This window comes from Eurypyga helias, unplaced genomic scaffold (genome assembly GCF_000690775.1).
Source record: "Eurypyga helias isolate BGI_N326 unplaced genomic scaffold, ASM69077v1 scaffold6475, whole genome shotgun sequence".
NCBI lineage: Eukaryota > Metazoa > Chordata > Aves > Eurypygiformes > Eurypygidae > Eurypyga > Eurypyga helias.
The window spans coordinates 33,882-56,169 of record NW_010249380.1 but is presented as its reverse complement, the minus strand read 5'-3'; the positions used below and the strand labels follow the sequence as shown (position 1 = coordinate 56,169).

Below are 22,288 nucleotides of genomic sequence, written 5' to 3'. Positions count from 1 at the left end.
TGCTGAGATTATCACTTTAATCCAGACAGGTGTGTGGATTAACTCCAGCTGATTCGGAAAAGGCTGTAACATCTCCCTCATGAAAGTCTTTTAAGAGGGTGTTAGTCATGACAGTAAACTTGATCCCAGTTTTTTGCTGGGGGGGGTGATCAGATGACATCATGAGCTCCTTTCCAGCCCTATTTTCTATGAACTACACATACAACTTCTAAAAAATAACATTCAGTGCAGTGCATCCAAAAACATGTATTTAGGAGCTGAATTACTTCCAAAAGCAGGTGTTTTCCGTAAGTATATTACCCTCCTTTTTCTCTTTCTCCCATCAGGACCAGTATGTTTTCCTCAACCAGTGTGTTATGGATATTATTAGATCCCAGAAAGAGAAGAAAACAGATCTTATTTACCAAAACATGACAGCAATGTCAATCTATGAAAACTTCACACCTGGGCCAGGCTTTGGGAAGGCCAACGGCTACCACGCGTAGCCTGGAAGGAACACGCTGTCTCCAGGAGGTGTTACCTGCGCATAGGAAAGGGATGTTCTACTCGTGTTTTCCGGGGTTGTGTGCAGTGTCTCACGTCTGGCCTCTCCAGTTCTGTTTGCATTTGAAGATGTGAGCTACAGGAGGAAAACCACAGCGCTGGCGGGAGCCACCGATTGATCTTAAAAAACCCCACAACAAACCACCAAGCAAAACTATTTAAAGTTAACAGAGGAGTCTTGCTTTTTCTTGGAAATTTAACAGTGCTGATAAGTGAAATAGTATTTGCAGTATGAATGGGGAACTAGAATTTAAATATTAAAATAATAACACAAGCTTTTTATTACAATTTTATATGATTTCATTTACAGACACCAGGCTTGTGGGCTGTTTTAATATATTTAATTATAAGTTTCAGGAACATATTTTATCTACTGTATCTGGTTACTTAGCTAATAGATATGTGCCTCTGTGATTTTTTTTTTCTGTGTTCCTTTTTATTTAAAAAAGGAGTACAAACAGCTCCTTCAAATGGACATTTATACTTGGAAATTGTGCCTTTTCTAGTTGCTACTAGAAAAAAAAAACCAGCAGAGATTCTATTTTTGTACTGAAACTCTTAATGAGAACACAGATTTTTAAATAAGGCTTATGTCAAATTTCTCTGTAGTTGCACTGTTGGCAGGACTCTCCAGAAGTTTGGAGGTGAGCTTTGTTTTTGCATTTCACCACAAATATCCCCTGCCTTAATGTTTCGGTGCCTCTGCTAGAGGATAAGGAGTGTGGTCTGTCACTCCGAGCTTTAACTGTAGTAAAAAACGGAGCAAGTGAATACGTGAACGCGTGTGCGGGGGTGTGTGTGGGTGTGTCTGAAGGACAGAGTAGCTCCTCCCTGTTCCTGGCTGATATTCCTGTTTTTATACAATTTATAATGATTTATTTAAAGGTGCAATATATGATTTACTGAATAATGATCACTCTATTCTAATAGAGTTTTACTCAGGTTGGTGTCTTTTTATCATTGTTGTTGTTTTTCTTCAAATATATATATCTGTGAAAATGTCAGACTAAGGTTCCAAGTGTCCAAGCACTCCCAAACAGATTGACTGGCTTTACTGTTTCTACCAAAACATATTGCACAAAATTCTGCTGTAAAGATCAATTTCTTGGATGTTTTAGCCATTTAGAACGGAGACACATCTTACCTGCCTGCATCTCATTGACCTAATGTTGTTGTTTATAATTTTTTTAATTATTTGCAATTTACTGCTGCTGGTGTTGTAACTGGTCCTTTTAGAAAACAGAACAAAGAAGCAGAAACCCCCTGTTTGCTGATTTTACAGGTCAGAGATTAGATTGGATGTGTTTTGGTGGTACATAACTGTTGGACTTACGAAGGCGATACCATTGAAGGACTTCCTACGTAGCTGGAGGGGTTGGTCTTCAGATCGTTGCACTGGTTGCATTGCAGAGGAATATGAAGTTTATGAATAATGCTATAGAATAGCTATAAAGTGGTGAAAATCTTATGAAGGTTTAATAACCAGAGTCCCTGGAATTCTGCTGCTTGTTTGTTTGTTTATTTGTTTGTTTTAGCAGAGTTGTCAGCGCTACAGATACCAGGAGTATGTGTGGCATTACAGGGGAACCTGGCGACCTCGCCGGAACCCGCTGTCAGCTGAAGGAAACCGTAGGAATTCCCTGTGCACAACTGTAACTTTACAGATATCCAGAGGAATTTTTTTACAACCTGGTGTAAAATTGTGGTGTGCTGTGTGAGCAAAACTGGAAGGCAAACCACAGTGTGCTTCAGGTGTGGGGTTTTGGATTTTTTTTGTAGCAGCCACTTGTGCATTCTTGAATATATTTTCTTTTCTCTTCCTCTGAAATACATTTAAAAAAAAAAAAAAGAGTTGATGATCCTGGCCAGCTCCATCCAAACTGGCAGTCCACATAGTGGATCTCTCACCTGGCATTCTTCCTAAGCTGCTGATAGATAAACCACTTGGACCAAACAGAAGCATTCCAAAGGAACTGGGAAGGAGGAAAGCCTACCCGTTACAGTCACGTTGGTTTTTTCTCTCTTAATCTTTTAATTACTGCACATCTGTGCAGAGCACAGAGCCAGTATTCATTATTCCAGGTCTCCCAAGAACTTGCTGCCTTAGCGTGGCGAGTGCTCTCTTGCTTCAGAAGGCCCCTGTTTTGTACAGCACAGGAGAGAGGTCAGTGACTCTGCTGCGCTAGATCATGTGTTTGCATTATCTTGCAGCAGAACAGGAGAAAACCAGCTAGAATGGTGTTTCTGCTTAACCACTGCCCCGGTAGTCTTACAGAAAACAAACGTATCTGTCCCACTGTTTTGATGTTGGAAGCAGGTGCCAAATTCTCACTTGTGTTGTCATCTAATGGGTATCCGTTTTCACTAGCCCTGGATGCATGTGTGTTCCCAAAACTGACTGATTGTGGGAAGAGACTGAAGCTGGAAATAGATGACCTGCTGATTCCAGGTATAGGTGGAAAAAGTTGGTAAGGCTAAGAAGTTGTAAACGTGAAGTTGGCCGTAGTGTCGATGCGAGTAAGTAGGACACGCACCATGGGGTACCCCTGCAGGGGGAGGAGGATGGCAGGTCATGCTCTGCTACCTGGTGAATCTGTTGGTCAAGATGACTTGAATTCCTGCGAGTAACTTTTCCCTGCCTTCTGATGTTCTCTGTGCTACAGTTGCCAAGATCTGTCTCTTTGGTCAGTGTTTTCCCTCTTAGCTAAGCTATCCACGGTTGGGCTGCAAGCTCCACTCTGTGGCAATTGCATCTCCTGCATTTCTCTTCTACTCTTCTTCCCATCTGGGGCCTGCTTAAGAAGGGAAAAGTTGATGTGTTTCAAATAAGTGACTGTTGAATATCTTGAAATGATGTACAAATTTTATTGTTTTCATATTTGTTGTACAGGAAATTTCAGCACATGTCTATAATGTTTTTAATGGTTTGATTTGTTTTTAAAGACATAAAAATAACAATTAAAAAGCATCATCCTAGAACATTTTCTGTCTTGTTTCCTTTCTTGGGGTTCTCTTTTCAGTACTTTTTGAGTAAAACTAGTTTGCAGGAACACCCGTTTCACTAGAAGGGTTTCAGAACGGGTAAGGAAAGTGGGCTCCCATCCTCTAGGGTGGCACTTGAGTCGGACGTGTATGGCCGTCACTGGGCTCCCTGTGAGGGTGTTCCTGTGCCATGGAGATTTGCCTGGCAGGGCCAGGGCCCGATGCTCCTGTGTCCTGGCAGGTGGTGGTTTCTCTGGATGAAGAACTTGGTGCCAGTTAAAGGAACGATGCCTTCGTCCAAGGTCAGTCAAAAGGTATTTCCACTCACTGAAATAGCCCTGGGGGAGAACCAGTGTTTCTAGGATTCATTTGCTTCCAGAAAAGCCAAAGGAACAGCTCCTTGATCCCTTGAAGGGGATGTTCTGTTGTCAGGGGGAGATGATAGAAGAGGGTGCAGAACTATCATCGTAGTGTTCTAGCTAGCTTCTTGATTACTGATTACCTGACTGTAGATGCATATGAAATTCCCTCTGTTAAGTCTATTTCTCTAAAATTCATACTTTTCGTTCCTGGTTGCCATCTGAATCACTCCTAAGGAGGCTCCTATGCCTGGAGGGTGATACTGGAACGCAGCAGCTCTCCAGTGCTTCACGGGGTGCTCACACTGTAAATCTTGTGATCCTCCACGGTAACTGCTGCAATTGCTGCAACGACTGCCTCGGGAGGCGGGAAGAGCAAAGCATGATTGTCTCTTCACCTTCCAGTGGGAGCATGTGCCACCATGGTTGTCCAAGTGCTCTTGCTTCTGAGGTGGGTCGGTGCCGGCATGCTCTCACTTCTCATGCTCACCGGAGATGTTACTGTACTTCCCTTTTCCAGTTACTGTCACTCTGCTTCAGGGAGTCCCTTTCAACCCTTCACTCGTGTAGTTGAAAACTCTGGCTTTGAATGGTTTTTGTTCTCAGCCCTTTGCAGAAGTGTTTATGGAGTTGGTACCGGTGTCTCTCCAGCATTGTGCTTCATTCCATTCTCCCTCCTTTCCGGTAGGACAGACTCATTGCCCGCGTCAGCCTCCTGCCTGCGAGGGAGGAGGGCACAAACGAAGCAGAAAACCTGGCTTGGGAGCCCCAGGAGGAGCTGCTTCCTGCCTGCTTGGCTGGCAGAAGGGGCGGAGCTGTTTGTACATCCCTCAAGAGGGAGAAGCTGGGAGCCCTTCTCGGACTATTTCTTAGATCTGAAGGAAAAGATTCAGGATCCAAGACTGTTCTTTGTCCCTGTTACTTAGCAGAACCCCATTTATTCATTTGAAGTTGCTTTTCCTGAGTTTATTTCATTTTAAATTAATAGACATATCATCTGACAGCCCAAAGCAAAGCTACCAAATTAGCCCTTCTCACTGAGAAAAGGTACTCTGGTTTGATCCAAAGTGAGTTACTTTGACACACATTTTACCTCCATCTTTCTCAGTGACCAGGGAAAAGCCAGATTCTTTGAAATGATGTTCTGGATGTAATGCTAGTGTTTCCTGGACATCCCCAGTGTATGAATAGTGCTTACAAGATGACTGCCAGGGACACAAGAGCTAGGGACTGTGCTCCCCACACACCGTGCCGTGTCTCTGCCCTTGGTTCAGTGCAGGGCAGGATGGACAAGAAGACGTGTCCTAAGAGATGGCTGGACTCGTGTGTTGGAGGGTTTTTTATCTGGCAGTTTCCTGATGTGATGTTTCCAGTGTTGGGAATGTACTGTCAGAAGGAAAATGGGCTCTGTGATAAAGGCTGATCTAATGTCAGTTCTGACTAAGGTACATATCTACCTATAACGGTGATTGCTGTTTCCGGGAAGGAAATACAGCCTGTTCATTGCTGCTGTGAGCCTCCAGATGGCACATGATACCACTGTTCCTTCCCGGGAAAGCTTTTCCTGCCAGGCTGTCTGCTTTTTCACTTCCTCCCCAGTTCCTGATAACCTCCCTCTACTCTGTGTGCTGTCTCCCCTTCCTTCTGCCCTCTCTGTGGGTGCAAAGCCTGTCTCCTCCAGCCCTGCCCAACGTCCCCTCCAGCCCTGACCCATGTCAGGGGTTAAGCCCAAGCCAGTGTAAGACTGGCTGCCTGTGCTCCACTCAGCACCTCATGCTCATCTGCAGAGTGTTGTACACCTGATGAGGCAACCTCTTCCAGAAGCTCTCCAGTTCAGCGATAGCCTGACAATACCAAATAATCCTTTGCTTTCTTGGGAAGTACTCTTACTCTTGAGTGCTGCTGAGATCTAGACGTTTTCTGATGGTGTGTGTAGTCCAAGGTGTAAGGGCTCTGGCTCTGGGGCCAGTCTGGAGCTGGTTACTCAGCATTATCTGCTCTGTGCTCATTTCCCAGCTTATCAGTCTGCTCCGCAGCTGTTCCCGGCAATAACGGATTTATGAGATTGCTGAACACAGTGCAGATGCATCAATAAAACAGCAAACAATGTGCTTGCTCATACTGCTCAATATGAGTAACAGTTAAAAGGCTATTTCAGTTAATGGATCTGTTTATGTGTGTGTGTGTAACACTAACCGTGGTTCTTCTGTGCCTTGTTACATATGGGACCCGAGGGAGGCTTTAAACGCACCTTTTAGAGCATCCGGCAACATCTGCTGAGTTACTTCTGGCTTCTTCCATCTCCAGCCTGAAATACAGCGAGATTCAGTGCAAAGCTCTGGTGATAGATATATGCATTTTTTACAAGCACAGCTATAAAGGGGATTGGGGGCGTGAGGGAGCTTCAACAAATGCTCTAAATCTACTGGAAGATCGATCTACGGCTACCCAGCTGCTTACAAACCCTTCCACCTTTGAACGAGGGATAAATCAAAACTAGGAATAACACTTCACATCCAAACTTGCCACGCTCGTGTATCCGCGTCAGCCCCGTGGAAGATCTGCTCTGAGCAGGCTTTGGCCATTTGTTAGGCCAGTTACCAAAACACTGAGAAGAATTTCTGAACAATAGGGATCAATCAAACCTTTAAAACCATTGTAATTTCATAATAAGCCATGTCTAAAGCTATTAAACTGTTTCTCCCCTGCATTATAATCTCCTAAAATGTGACTGAGATGCCAGCACCGCAGATTTCGGTGTTAGCTGCAGTGAGGCCGTCAATGTTTTCATCGGTCAAGCTCACTGCCAGCATTAGTACCACTCATGTTACTTCTGACACTTGATGCTGCCACTTGGGATTTTGAAAATGAGCTTTTTAGGGGTTTAGAGAGCATTGCCTTTGAAAAATGCCACCAAAGAAAGATGTGAACAGTTTTGCAGTACCTGAAAAGAATCTTGCTTGGGAATGTCTTTCCATTTGATTTGTTTCACCTTTTGTACTTCCTTTTTTTTTCTTTTTTAAGCACTTTAAAGTCAAGATGAGCATTCAATCAGGATTTAGGAGTATGTTCCATTTTTGTTTCTCTAAAATGTGTTTCATAGTCAAGGGGACTGAAATACTGAGAAATCCAAAGAAAGCCCCAGTTTCAGTCATGTGTGGAACATGACCTTATCCCTGCTTCCCTACCCTTGGCAAGTCAGACGGGAGAGGGAACGGAGACATACCCAGAGCAAACAGCTTGCGCAGGGCCTTGGCCAACCAAACTTACTCTCCTGGGGGTTTTTGAGCAAAATTAAGCACGCAGTAAGAAAATGGAGGGACAGCAAATAGGGAATTTGAATCTATATGGATGTCAATCAGTAACATCCCTTTTAAACTCTCTGCAGATGGTAACCTGAGCTATCTAGAACTGAAGACAAACCACCCTAACACTGCTAGCTGTCCTATATGTAGATTTTGGGATTGAAATAGGTCAGTACGTAAAAGATGTGTATTTCTTCCACACTACAATCTGATTTATAGATTTGAGTTAGGGTCTTATTCTAAGCCACTGTGGAAAGTACGTGCTTTTTCCTGAGGAGCATTGCCCTGAGCTCACGTGTATTTAGGTACTCTTGCCATTTCACAGACAGAAGCTAGGTGTCTTTTTTCTAAAATTTTGCCTCTAGCCAAGTTATTCCAATGCCATGTAAGTGTGCATTGCTGGGCAGGCTGAAATTTTACAGGTGTGACTACCAAACCAGAGCCTTAAGGCTCTCTCAAAGTCACCAGCTTTAAATTATATGAGAAGTATGTGGAAATATTACGCTAGAGAAAATGGCCAATTCTTCCCAGATGAAGCATGATTGTAGTTGTAATTTATTACATAAAGTGCTCAATATGTTGTAATTGCTGTTACTAGGTAGAGAGAATCTACATGAAAACACAAGCACCAGCACCACAGCCTGCAGAGGCTGCTCTCTCTGCACTCAGAGAAAGCACATCACTGCAATTTTTCCTGGGATTGGTCTTTCACTCAGCGAACATTTCAACTTTCAAGGACTTTGCTATTTAGTTTATTTTGGAAAAGGCAGGATGGCTCTGGGGGAGTCAAGCTGGCTGCTTTCTGGGCTGGGGACAGAGCTGCTGAGGAGGGAAGGACCATCTCCTGATGAGAGTTTGCGATCAATGGTATGACCAGAGGCAGGAGATAAATACCACCAGCAGCTGAGTGAGGCACAAGACAGCAGTGTGATGACCACCGTCACCCCAGTAAACAGCATTTGCAACCGTCTACCTTTTTCTGGATTTCTTGGGTACCAAATATTTAGGAGACACTTGAAGGCAGTTTTGCAAAATGTTCATGCACAGTTCCTTTCCGCAGAAGGGGCAGAGTGGGAATAGTATCAGCGGAGTTTGTGGGCGATTCAAAGCCTGGACAATGAACGTTGGTATCATTAACAAACACACACAATCACCTATGGAATACCACAAAAAGGATTGGCAAAATGAATTGACATCATAGAATCATAGAATGGTTTGGGTTGGGAGGGACCTTAAAGATCATCTAGTTCCAACCCCCCTGCCATGGGCAGGGACACCTTGCACTCGACCAGGTTGCTCAAAGCCTCATCTAGCCTGGCCTTGAACACTTCCAGGGATGGGGCCTCCACAACATCTCTGGGCAATCTGTTCCAGTGCCTCACCACCCTCTCCATGAAGAATTTCTTCCTGATATCTAATCTAACCCTCCCTGATTTCAATTTGTACCCATTACCCCTTGTCCTATCACTACAGGCTTTTGTAAAAAGTCCCACAGCTGCACTGTGGGGCTGAATCGCTTTCCCATGGCCTGGGGGAAGCAGAACGCGCTCTTGCTGGGCCGGAGCTGAGGGGCTATGGTGGGGAAAACCTGAAAACCTGCCTGTTTTGCAGCAGATGTATGCTGCAAGTGTTTGCAGAAGGAAGGCTGGGGCGCCTCTTCTTCTTCACGCAACAGAGAAGGGAAAAAATGAAGTGTTTCCACTTAGTTAAATAATTCCACTGCAACTCATATAACATCCTAATAACCTGGGACTGTACTAGAAAGCAGCAGACAAACAGCAGGGTGAGATTAGTGTGGAGTCTCTCATCAGCCTCCACAGGGAAGGCAGCGTGCCTGAAGCTGACTGTGGCCTTCTAACTTCGCTGGCGTGTAAGGAAAATTCCTACTTGCTAATGGTTGTTATGATTTCCCATGACTGAAAGGCAGGAGCTGCTAAGCATAACAAAGTGAGCTTCTCCTGCTCGCGAGGACATCTGCCAGCACCGTGATCACATCAGGGCTTTCCTTGGCCCCCAGTCAGGAGCAAACTGTGTATTCTTGATCAAAAGCGCAGTCTGCTTGGGTGGAGACGGTTTGATTATTGGTGACAAATCTGACAAAAGTCCTTTGAAGTGACAGTCTCAGGATGGCTCAGTATTTGCATATGGGGGAATCAACAGACTAATTACAGCAATAAATAACCTCAATGATGAAACTGAAACATAAGGTGGGGGTCAGGGCTGTGCAAAGTTGCAGACAGCAGGCGCGGGGGTGGCCAGGCTGGGGGGACTTGCCAGTGCTAAAGACTGTGGGTGGGGAAAGGGACGTTTGGGTTGAACCAGTTGCCTGAGGATGTGCCTGGCTTTTTGATCTGATTCTTGCTATGCAAAAGCAGCTCAGGGGCCAGCCCAAGAAGTTGCAGTGGACAGAGCAGTGGTCCACTGTGGTGCTTGCCAGACTTGCAAAGGAGCTGGCAGGGCTCTCCCTGGCGTGGGCCAGTCCCTAGGATCAGCCCAAGCCCTCTGTGCCAAGCAGAGCCACAGCACAGGACACCAGGAGGTACAATAGGGCTGCAACGGATGGGAAAACCTAAAACAACTCATACAGTTAACTGAAATGCCAACTACTCCTAATTAACTTCACAACAAAGGCAGAAAGCAAACAGAAAACAAGGTGGTGAGTGGGTCTTGCTACACCTGGGCAACTCCCTCCTCCCTGGAAGCAAACGGTTTGAGTTGCAAGGAAGGTTTTGTGAGCAGCCTGAGCTCTCCAATCCTCCCTGCTCTGCTGGTAAACCAAAACCAGGCAGATATCCTGAATGCAGCTGCAGGCCTGCTAACGGGTGTGGGGAGGACTCATTTCGGAGGGCGGAAGTCACAGCACCCAGATGGTTTCCCCTTTGGCAGCAGATGAAAGCTGTGCGGTTTCAGAACAAAGAGCTCGACTTTTGCATGTAGGAAATTAAGAAATCAGCTGTGTAATATTATGCAAGCTGGAGGGGAAGCCTTAAAAGTTAAAAAAAGTACATTATACTTGATGCATTTGCCGGTGATGCTGACTGAGGCATTCTGCGTTAACGGAACTTGCAATACAGTGCAGGTGAGGGAGCTGGGCCAGCAGAACAGTGGTGACAACAGATTTATGCCTCTGCTACACTGCAGCACATCACTGATAGTAAAAGGAGGGGAAAGGGTTTCTTTTTTTCTAACAGAAATTTATTTGTGGCTGTTTGGAAATCAGGGCTGGAATAAAATGCAAGCAATGGTATCTGATAGTTAAATTACAGAAGCCAGTAATAATTTCTTACTTTTCCTCAGTTTGCCTGTGCCTGTGGACTTGAATGCTGGGAAGCTGGCTCAGAAGGACCCCGCTGGCATCAAACGTTTTCTTCTAAGGAAGTCTTCGTGGCTCCTATGCGTGATCCTGTTGAGCACATACGTGAGGTAAAGCAAGGTCCCTGTGGCACTGGCAGTTGATAAGAGCTTTTTAAGATACTGTCTCACAGAAAAAGCTCCTGTGCTGTACATAGTACCTTATTCCATGGGTTTATACAGAAGAGTGTTGTGGAAACAGTGGACTAAACACAGAGGTGGTACTACTGTGGGAGCAAAGATGGCCGTGCCACCCTGAGGGAACGCACCTTGAAGCACAGAGACATGGAGGAACCCGAGTGCACTGGAGAGAGCGAAACACACAGGGAAACTGTCCATGTTGCCCACAGAAACACAGCAAATCCAAACAGTAAATAATGGAGAGACAATCAGAAAGCTAACAGGAGTGAAAAGAACAAGGTGCAAGGCTTGTAGTCTGGTAAGTAATACCATGCAGTGGGTTGACCTCAGCTGCCTGGAGACCTGCACCCAGCTGCCCTCTCAGTCCCCCTCCCCAACAGGGTGGGGAAGAAAATGAGGTAAAAAAGCTTGTGGCCTGAAATAAAGACAGGGAAACAGCCTACCATTTACCATCACGGGCAAAATGGACTCAGCTTGGGGAAGATTAATGTATTACTGATTAAAATAAGTTGGATAGCGAGAAATGAGGACAAATGGGAGGACACTACCCCTACCCCCTTCCCCAGGCTTGACTTCGTCCCTTCATTCCCAACTCCTCTGCCTGGGGAGGTGCAGGGATGGTGAGTGGGGCTGCAGCCAGCTCTAAGAGCCCCTCTCGGCCCTCCCTCGCTCCTCACACCCTCCCAGGTGTATTACTGATTAAAATAAGTTGGATAGCGAGAAATGAGGACAAATGGGAGGACACTACCCCTACCCCCTTCCCCAGGCTTGACTTCGTCCCTTCATTCCCAACTCCTCTGCCTGGGGAGGTGCAGGGATGGTGAGTGGGGCTGCAGCCAGCTCTAAGAGCCCCTCTCGGCCCTCCCTCGCTCCTCACACCCTCCCAGGAGGGAGGATCCCTGCTCCAGCGGCCTTACCTCCCCCTGCCCTCCGGCCGGGCTCGGCAGGGCTGCTCCTCGCTCCTGGCTGCCTGTGCGGCCTCGCGCTGGCATGGCCCTCCTTGCCACCGACTGCTCGGGACAGGCCCCGCAGGTGTCACCTGGCCTCTGTGTCACCTGGCAGGTAGGCCTCCCTTCAGACATTTCCCCCCACATGGAAAAGAAGTGAAAATGTTGCTGAGAGAAGCAGGGAATCCCGTCCTAGGTGAGAGTGCCCTCAGGGGCCACAGGGCACTGACCTGCTGAGGCAGCACCTCAGGGCCCTCTGCCATTTTGGGGAGGTTGTTTCAATCCTTATATCAGGGCTTCTGGGGCACGAGACGGTGGCTGCACCACGTTTTTGGAGTACACTGAACACTCCCCAGCCCACAGCACCTGCTTGAGAGACAGCAGGGTTGTTAGGGAGCCCACAGGGAGGCTGACATTTCCATGCATCAGCCTCCTGGTCTAACACAGTGCTTCTACGCCTTCCCAAGGTCTGAAGCAAACCAGTGAGTGAAAATGCAGGATTTTGGTTTCTGTGGTAAAAGTTAGCAATGCCCAGAGGCAGGCTGGGCTGCAGGCTCATACCCTTGAGAGCTGGTGGCAATGAAGAGCTGGAGTTGATAAATTGTGCTGATTGATCCTTGTGCAAGTGGAAGGGGAAAGGGGGTGAGGGTGGAAGGATTCATGAATAATTAAACACTGGGATGGAGCAACATACATAATGCATGATAAATTAGTCCAAGTGCAGTAGAAGCAGCATGGGTAAAGTTTGTTTCAACAAGCATAAAATGGGATGTGACAAGATAGTTATGCCAGAACAGCTGTTTGTTAAAATTTTTCATTTATTTATACAGATTTTCTCCCCCTTGCAGTTAGGGGTTCTGCCTAGGGTGGGACAGAAATCAGCAACTGAGCTGGAAAATAAATTTGGCTCCTGCTGATTCCCAGTCCAGCATGTTTCCTGCCTGGGAGATCTTCCTCTTGCTTAGTACTAGACTTTCCTATTTGATAATCTGATGCAATGTTTCCTGTGCTGAGAGTCGGTCTGGTTGTTCGGGTTGCAGTTTGATTGCCATTAAGGTGGGTAGGGTAATGCTTGTAATTCCATGGAAACCGAGAGGGACGTATTGACTCACTCTAGCCTTTTCTGATCCCAGTTTCCCCAAATGTCTTCTGCCTTCCAAACTGTGTTTTGCTGTTACAACATAAATTATTTATATTTTAAGTTGTTACATTCATTACAGATGGTAGTGAGGCTGCCAACCAGAGGGCATCAACTCCATACTGCAGTGTCAAACTCATTTAAGGGTGTCTGTGGTACGTGTGTATAGATAAAACCTCAGTCCCTTCATTTTTTAAACAAACCCAGTAGGTCTGTTTGAATTCAGTTTTCCTGTAAATAACACTGAAGGCCAAAAGCTGCATTATTAGACTTGCAAAGCTGCTTCACCTGAATCAAAGTGACTTCTGAGCAACATGACATTTTCCCCCTCCCCAGCTGTGAATCACTTCAGGTCTTCTTTCCTGTGTTAATGAATAAGCTAGGTATTCGTCATGATAGATCACAGGACATTATACACAAAAGGTTTTCATTGCAGATAGCTGGTACAGCTACTCTGACACACAAAATCCCCAGCTTTGACAGACCTGGCTTCATCCCTTCTGCTCATCTTGGGCTGCATGTGGAGTAGGATTGTGTGAAGGCACCAGGAGCTGAGCACTGAGCCTTTCCTACCACTCCTGCACCCTTCACACCAGGGCTTCCTGAAATACCAGTCTTGTGATCTTGTCTCTCCTTCCAAGCTCTGCCTGATCCAAACCAGCCTTCCCCCTTAAAGCAAGGGCCACTGGATGTCACACCCCCTGACCTGCCTGCTCCAAGAGGGTATCTTACTGTGCACAGCTGCAAACAATACTTAGGGAAATAATTTTCTGCTACCCTCTGCAGGCTGCATTTTTCTACCCTAGGACTGAAGCATTGCTGTCTGATGTGTATTGTAGTTCTTTGCCTAGGATTGCACTTGGATTTCTCCATGTTTCTGGAGTTGCCAGAACAGTACCCTCAAGCAGGGACTGCTTAGACTTGAGCTGGGGGTAAAACAGTCCGAGTTATTCTGATTGTTTTGATGGTTTTTCCTATACATGGTTTCATCATTCATTGCTATAAAGCGTAAAACTACAGAAAGTGAGAGTCCTGCCGTCACTTCTGCGCTAAGTAGGTGTGAAGGGTTGAGTATAAGACAGCTGTCCCCCCAAACTCAATATGCTGTCTTTAAACATGCAGGTCATCCGTACATAGAAATGTATATATATACTAAAAAAACCCATGCAAATACTGAGCCATAAAATATGCAAAACTGGGAGGCTGCTGTTAAAAGGCTAAGAGTGCACACTGAGCACACACCGATGCAGCTGCGTATTCAGGTGTTGGAAGGGATGGGGAAGAGGGAAGCAGCTTTTGATCGTCCATTACAGGGAAGCCAGATGCAGTTTTAACATCCTTACCTGTAACTACAAACATGTGCTTCAGCTTCTTGAAGTGTCGTAGGCTTCCTGCATGCTGCTGAGCTCTCCCAGTAGTAAGAAAGTATTGAAACTATCCCAGAAGTTAACACCCTCCTTCAGAAAGCCATCCTAAGGATAACGCACTGAAGAGAATGAAAATGTGCTATGGCTAGGCAAAGCACAAGCGTGCTGTGGGAACTCCTCAGACAGCAGGTTCCACAAGTGAGCAGAGTTCTACCTTTTTTCCCCACCCCCAGTAGGTTTTTCCCCTTCAGCTGCTGGAATGACTCACAGATTTGCATGGCCACCCATGTCATGGTTGCTGAAAAGCTTTGAGCACACGACTGTGATGGTGAAAGGCCCTGTCAGCCACCTCTAATTCAGCTAGATTTTTTTTCTTTCTCTCCCTTCTACTAGTGCCTCAATCTTGATGGGCCTTACCACTTTAAAAGTAAAGTGGGACACGGAGATGTGAGAGAGAAAAGGAAAATTTCTGAACTCCCTGCCCTGTTCCAAATTAATTAGAGCCAAAACCACCTCAAATGTGTGTAGAAAGCAGCTTAGAAAATGCTCCCCATTACTGCATTTAAACACTGAAACTAAAGTTTATGAAGAATGATATGCCAAATCCTGCATTAGCAGCTCTCTGTGCAGTTTGACCACACTTCAAATACACAGGAAGAGAAAATCTAGGTATTTACTGGGTTTCTAGCTCAGCGTGCACAGCCTGCAGAATACATCATGCTTGCCATTGGCATGGGATACCAGCACAACTTCCAAGCCTACTGATTTTTCTTCTATATCAGCTATATGAAAATTAAGAAGTTCCTGGAGGCAGGCTGCTGTCATAAGCTGCTTGGTGTCCCCCTCTTTTGTATGCCACTGGTGTGGGTCCTGTTCTGCTGCTGGCTTTGTGCTCTCCTACCCCGAAAAGTATGGGGGCTCCTCACTTGCTTGTCACGTTTCCCTTAGGTTTCCTTAAGATGGCTGCTTCCAGCAAGTGTATGTCCTGCTCCTCTTCACAGCCAAGACACTGTTTTCCTAAGCTACTGCTTGACAAGCTTCTTTCCACAGCACCAAGACCCCCTCTGAGGTATCACGCAGCATGTCATTGCCTCCGGGGCAGTGTGTGCCCAGCACTGCCATTGAATGGGCAATAGGGATGGCAGTGTACAGTGGCTTCAAAGGGTACCCCACGTTTTCCAAAGATGGTAGAAGATCCCCAGCTGGAGGAAAAACCTGTGTGAATTGGCATGGATTGATGCCAATTTACATCAAAGGAAAATCCAGATCATAAATGCTTGCACATGTAGCTTTCCAAGATCAGAGTACGAAGTCCAGGCTGTTGAATTCAGTTAGGTTGTGCCTCTGTGCTGCCTGATTTTAGCATACTGTGACTCTTCAGGATCCTCCTCTCCATCTCTTCCAGCACAACATGGCCTTCAGAGCTCTGGGGCTAACTAACATCTTTCTTTGGCTTGTGACCCTCCAAAGGGCTGCAGTATCAGCATGAAGAGAGCAGAGGTAGCGCTGCCCTGCATACTAAGTGAAAGTACATCCGTATCAAAACAGGAGATTAAAGGCTATGGCACATGAAAGGGAAAAGCGGTTAATTACAGTCTTGCTGACTCTATTCTAATATAACCCTTTTTTCTCACCGTTTGCGTTTTCGTTAAGAGACCCCTCCCATTTCAAGATGTGGTGTAGCTTTTTGCAAAGTCTTAACTTTCCAAGGCATTGTCTGCAGTACAACTTTGTCCTTTAGGTGATGGTATGTAATCTTACTGGTGGAGATTGGATGGTATTTGCTTTTGACTTGTGTCAGCTGACTGAAATAAATGCTGCTGGGAACGTGGGCCTTGGCCTGGACTGGGTGGCGAGTCAGCCTTGCAGAATCAGCACCTTGGTGCAAAACTTCTGTTGGAAACAAATCCAAACAGCTTTTACCTCAAAGAGGTTAGGAGAGGTTAATGCCAGCAAGGGAGCAAAACATTGCACAGAGACCACCTGTGCTTTATTAAGATTTCAGGGCAAAATGGGTCATTTACTGTCAAAATACACACTTTCAGGCTGGTGACATAGTGGCCTGGTCTTCCTCCTAGTGTTAATTTAGAAGTAAGGACTCCTAGGGCCTTTCTTGACCTGCTACCATGCATAACTGCAACAAATGCCTTGTCATCTTTAGGATTTACTGTAGGTTAGATAACACATACTAAGACTGACTTTCTTTTGTTTCCTAGGCAGGACCTAAGGTTCCTCAGATGACAGCCAGCTGCGATGGCCACCTCTGCGAAGTTTTGTAGCACTCTGGGATATTTTGCTGCTGCCGTAGAACTGGCCGGGTGAAATCAAGGGCTCTCCCGAACAGCGGTGAAGCCCAGACTGAGCACGTGGGTCTGAGGACAGGATAGCTTCATGCAGCCACTGCAGCAGGTCCGCCTCTGGAAGACGAAATAGAGGTAAGTGTCCACACTGCCCACCACGAATAATGTCTCTGTCCTCAAGTGAATGCTAGGTGGTTTGAGCAGCAATTCCCACTGCTCCCTACAAAGCTAGGTCTGATGTGGTACCCCGGCTAGCAGCGGGAATTCATGGCTCCAGATGTCGCTGTATTGCTTCCCAGCACACGAGGCACCTGCTTGACTGATTTCTTTACCCTTGTCGGCTTTTCAGAATAGCTGTGAACCTATTTTAGCCAAGCAAGTCAAGTGCACGTTGTTTTTCATGCAGGATGACTGTGTACAGCAGCACAGACAGGGGGAAGCTGCAATTTTGGAGAGCAGACCCTTACTATGGGGCAAAATGCTCGCCCGCACTCTGATGCTGATTTTCTTCTTTATTGGCTGCTCTGGAGTCTGCAGCCGGAGGAACGGTCTCCTGTGGAACAGCAGCTTTAGACAATTTTATTGGCTGATGAATCTGATCTCGCCTGGCCACCTTCCAGAAACACTGACTTGCCCGAGATGCAAGTGAGGGGAAGGTTGCTCTGCCTGAGGCTGTAAAGCAATTGTTTTGAGACCAACGTAACACCCATGCCTTGCTGCACAGTAAGTATATAAAGAAAGATCCGTATACACACATATATGTATGCATAAAGTGCTTTATCTATATAATTGCTGACACAATTAAATGTGCAGCTCCTGTGGACTGCGTCTCGTTTGCAGCTTAATTATGTGAAAATGCACTTGGTAAATTGCTTGCTGTCACAAAATGCTCGATTAACTGTTGCAATGATCTAAGTCGAAACATTGCATTTGTCTCCTCCTCTATTTCGTGTGCTGCAAGACATTGATTTAAGCTTTGTGCCGTGAGAGAACAAAATACAGCTGCAAGATGTTGGTCTTAAAATGTTCTCTTTGGCTTTATTCTTTTGCTAGTGGAAACTCAGAATACCAGAGCTTCTTGCTAATATTTACTCAAGTCTTCTAAAAATTGCTGATTAATCTTGCCCTTTCTTTTTTAAGGGTAACTTCTGTGAAGTTTGATGCTATGGATTGTTTTGCAAGTTGTGCTTTGCAACAGAGCAAAAATAGGGCAGAGCTAAGGAAGAGAACGTTTTTAATGTAGCCCTAGAGCGTGTGGTGCTCAAAGTGGCAGGATACTGCATTGCACCTACATTAGTTGCAAACAGCTCTCCAAATGAACATTTCTGGAAGAGCCTCCAAAACTATTGCTTCCTAAGGAATGGATGGTTGACCTGCAGCACTAGAACAGATGGAAGGAATGCAGCTTTTTAGACTGCAGCTTTATAATACTTAAAGATGCAGCTAATCCTGAGAGCATGGCATACCTGCTACTTCTAAAGTGATACCAGATTTTTAAAGTTTCAGTCTAACAACCTGCAGTGCCCCTAATAGCCAGAGTGGAGTTGGAAACTGTGATGTTTTGACAGCTTTGGGGAACAACCTTTTATGACTGTACTTGTTCAAAACACCTCTTACTACTATTTCATGGTTCCTTGTCAGGAGGGGTGGGGGAGAAAGTGGTGTGGCAGTGGTTTCGGCAAACAAACCCCAGCTGAGCATAGTGCAGGGACAATATAGCATCCTCAGGGCTAAACAAATTTTTAAATTAAAGATGAGTAAAGCTATGCAGTCCCCAAACACCTCCTGAGCTACAACTTTCTGCACTTATGGGCTGTGCTTAGCACAACTGTGTTGATGGCAATGATGCTTTTCTTCGTTCTTCTTCCTGAAGGCCATGGGGGAACCTGAGCGGCCTCATGATTTGCCTTAGCTGGAATAGCTTTGCAGTACCATACTGGCCTGGGATGCAATGAGTTCCTTAAGGAGCCAGAAACAGGTGGCATGGTGCTGGCTATAGCCTCTTAAAATCACCTGCACCACAACTGCCTTTCCAACCTGTGCTGCTGTCATGTTTTGAGAACTACGGCAAGAGGTGGAAGTAGGAGGGCAGGTTTTGCGGATGGAGAAGAGACACGTGCATTGATTTGCAGCTGTAGTTGCAAGGAACTTGCCCCCTTATGTCCAAGTGGGGATGAGGGGAGACCTCACTTGGTGCAATTCCTAGCTCTGTTTTGGCTCTAGGAGGGAATAGCCTTGTTGAACTGGCTCCCGTGACAAGTGGAATGGCTGTATAGGAAGTCGTGTAGCTCTGTGATCAGCTGCAGTTATGAGAGTGAAGTAGGACTTTAACTTAGTGAGAAATGATGCAGCAAATGTGTATTAGTATGACTTTCGTGCATTTGTGCCGGGTAGCATTGACAAACTTGGGTGCTGTTTCTTCTAAACATTCATTTTGTTGGTCCTGTAAATATTCTACACTACTTTGTTGCTTGTTTCTAGGTTTCTGCTCTGTTCCTGTTCCTGCTGGCTGAGGCTTCTAAGTGAGCCACGGGAAGTTGACATTCATACTCACTGGATTTCAAACATCCCCATTACCATTATATGGAAAGTGAGGCAGTATCTACAGAACAGAACTATCTGGTTTTATAGACGTGTTAGCGATTTCCTGTGATTTTATTGTGGATTTTCAATTAGGGTTTCTTTCAGGTTAAGATTTAGGTTTAATATGTGTGGGAAACATAGGATTGACATACCAGCTTGGTACCTTTTCACCCTCCTGGAAAAGTTTTTTGTATTAATGTGAGACATGCATCTGGGAAGTTGCACGCTGTGATTGTTGTAATACTAAAAAGGAAGGAAAAGGGGAGAATATTGTACATATGAAGATGTGAATTCTGCTAGTTTCAGGTTTAAATTGGAAGCATTTGCAAGTAACCCATGGTAGAAATGGACCTGTACCACTAAGCAGGATGCAACTTACCTGGGGGGAATGCATGGTCCTCTTGAGTTTCAAAGGGCTTTTTGATACCGTTACTGGTAAAATGCTGGTGTGTTGGTGTGAGACAGCAATTGTACAAAAGCTAAATACAGGCTGCTCATTTATTTTTGAAACATTTGCAATAACTCTAGGTGCCCAACAGTTAAATGCTGGTGACTCCTGTTACTGTCAAGCCAAAAGTAGAGGTGGCCTTGCTTTGGGCACCCATGGGATGGATACCCAAGGAGCGTTCCGTGTGCCTGCACTGTGCTGGTCGCCTCTGTGAGCAGACCCTGGGAAGTGGGGGTGGCTCAGGGCCCTGTGGCAGGGCAGGGCAGGGGAGGAAGAGAGGTCACATTGGATGCATCGCCCTTTCCTGGCCTGCCTTACTGCTCATAGGAGTGCAAAGGCCATTGACTGCAGCCAGCCTCAAAATAGCATGGCAGATTGTTGCTGTTCTGCTGTCAGTCGTCTAGTGTTGTGCTCTGCACCCCAGTTGCCTCCCCCTGCCTTGTAAATGCACCAGGATCCTGATCTCTCATTTTTCTTGGAGTAGACAAAAGATAAGGGCATTTTGAGCCCTTTTGCCTTGAGGGGGGGAAATGGAGAAAAGTGGAAAAATCTCAGAAGAGGAGGCAACTAAAAATATCATAAAGCTTGTGATCTTTGTTAATGGTTATATTTGGCAATTCTGTAGAAATGGATCTGAGAGAAAACTATGATTCTCAGACTTTTATAAAGGCATTCCTTTGGAAATGTTTTGTTTTTAAATTAAGATGTGAATGAAGAAAGTGGAAATACATTGATTTGTATTTTGAAAGTTTAAAATAGCTTTTGAGCAATGCTTTTATAATACACTGGTTTAGAATGTGGACTTGCAAATTACAGTAGTATTTTAGAAAGCACTTGAAATTCAGAATGACACGTAAACTGACTGCAGTGATTTTATTTTTATCTTGGTTGGTTTTGAGTTAGTTTGGATGTGAATTTGTATTACTGTATATCTACATAAACATAATCCCATTAACATGTATGTAAGTAGAAAGCTGGTAGGCAATGCACTTACATGTATATCAGCATATTATTGAGCCATAATATGAAATACTGACTAACAATATCCATTCGTAAACCTGATGTGCTCTGAATTCACGCCAGGAATAATAATGCAAGAAACTCTTTATGCTCTGTGATACAAATAACCAGATCAACAATGGGAATGGGAAAATGGGAATATTGTTCTTCAGTTTTAATTACAGCCCAACAAATGGTGCATTCATTTTTCATTGTTAATAAATGGCCCATATGGCATCCTTTGATCACATGTTCTGCAGCTTCTGCAACAGTAAGGCACTTATTTTCAGGGAATACAGAATCTAACATTTAATCTGAGCTAAAGATTGTCTTGAGGAAGAAAATAGATACTACCAGGAGAAGAGTTTTCCACTCTGAAAGCTTGGTGCTTGTCGCACGCACCTCAGCAGCGGGGCCAGCAACTTCTTCATATTCCAAATCAAGCTGGGTAAAATCAGGAAGGGTTTTCCCCTCCAGCAAATTTCATTCTTTCACAGAATGTCTGAGGATGGTTTTTGCATGGTACGCAATCTGGATTCCAGGATGCCTGGCATGCAGGGACAGATGAAAACTAAGCAGAGAAGGGGACTTTATTTAGAAAGCAAAGCAAAGCAAAACAAAATCAGAATTTCTTTGTGTGTGAGAAATACATATCACAGAAAACAACTCCAACCCATCCCCACCTCGGAATAAAGACCACCTATTTGCTTTTAATCACAGTATTTATTATACCTTTTAGAAACAAAACTGACTATCACAGCCAGGACACCAGCTGGAAACATTCAGGAATATCTCCATGGAAATACCATCTCGGAAAGCAAAGCTTGCTAAAGTTTGCTCATTATTATCTTCAGAGCATTGCTGTTGGGGAGACAACAGGAGCTAGGCAACAACTAGTCTCCCTGTTCTCTGCACTCACTGTCACAACAGATGGATGGGCGATAGGATCTCGCCAGAGCAGCTCGTGTCTTCCTTACAGTGTGGCTCTTGTAGCCACTCTGATCTGAGGGGGCAGCCTGTGTCTGGGACCTTCTGGGGGTGTTTCTACCTGAAAAGATACTTGATTATACACAACTCATATCTTTAATGTAATCTTACATGTTTACAAAGCTTGCGTCTATGTACGCTTCTGTTTCCCTGAACACAAGAGGTTTCCTCCATCACAGTTTTCATGTGACCCTTCCAGGGCCAAGGAGATGCAGGACGGAAGCAGGGAGAAGGAAAAGGGGGGAAAACCTATTGGTCTCACTTTGGGAAAGCATCATCAAATGACCAAACTGCAGAGACTCACCCCTTGCTCCATATAGGCGAAGATTTGTGTCCCGTTAACCTTTTGCGAATGATGGGTGCAACATAATCGCTTAAAACCCAAGGCAGATGGTGCGTTTCCGTACCATGCATCATTTTGGATGTGTGATGAAATGTGGCTGGCTAAGTGTGTCCAGATGGGCATTGCTCCTTTGATGAAGAAATCATTGAAATGTGGCAATTTGTGGGAATCTAGGCTAAAATAAGCTCTCACATGGAGCGTTAGTACAGGGCAAAAAGTCAAAAAACTCTTTCTCCACATATGTAACTAAACTGGGGGAAAAAAATCTTTAAAAGTTTGTGTAATCAGTTAAGTTACTGCTTCATGGAATTAGAAGACACGTAAAACACTGTGAAGACAGCGTATTGTGAACTTTCAGCCAATACTGTAGTGCTAATACATAAAATGCTTCCCCAACATACCTGATTTCTCCTTTCAGCTAACCTTTTAGGAAGGATTTTTGAGGAATATGTTCTATCTGATGTCACGTGCCCATAATTTTCAGGCTCGAGTACG

The 22,288-nt window shown here is 45.2% G+C and overlaps 1 protein-coding gene across 1 annotated transcript in view; it reads left to right on the top strand.

The window, feature by feature from the left end:
* PTPRJ (protein tyrosine phosphatase, receptor type, J) overlaps positions 1-699 on the top strand; it is an 11,234-nt gene extending 10,535 nt beyond the window's left edge. Inside the window, exon 16 of the mRNA XM_010151329.1 lies at positions 327-699. Coding sequence (XP_010149631.1) covers positions 327-485 — 159 coding nt within the window. The 3' untranslated portion in view covers positions 486-699. The remainder of the gene's footprint in view (positions 1-326) is intronic.
* The last annotated feature ends 21,589 nt before the right edge of the window (positions 700-22,288 follow it).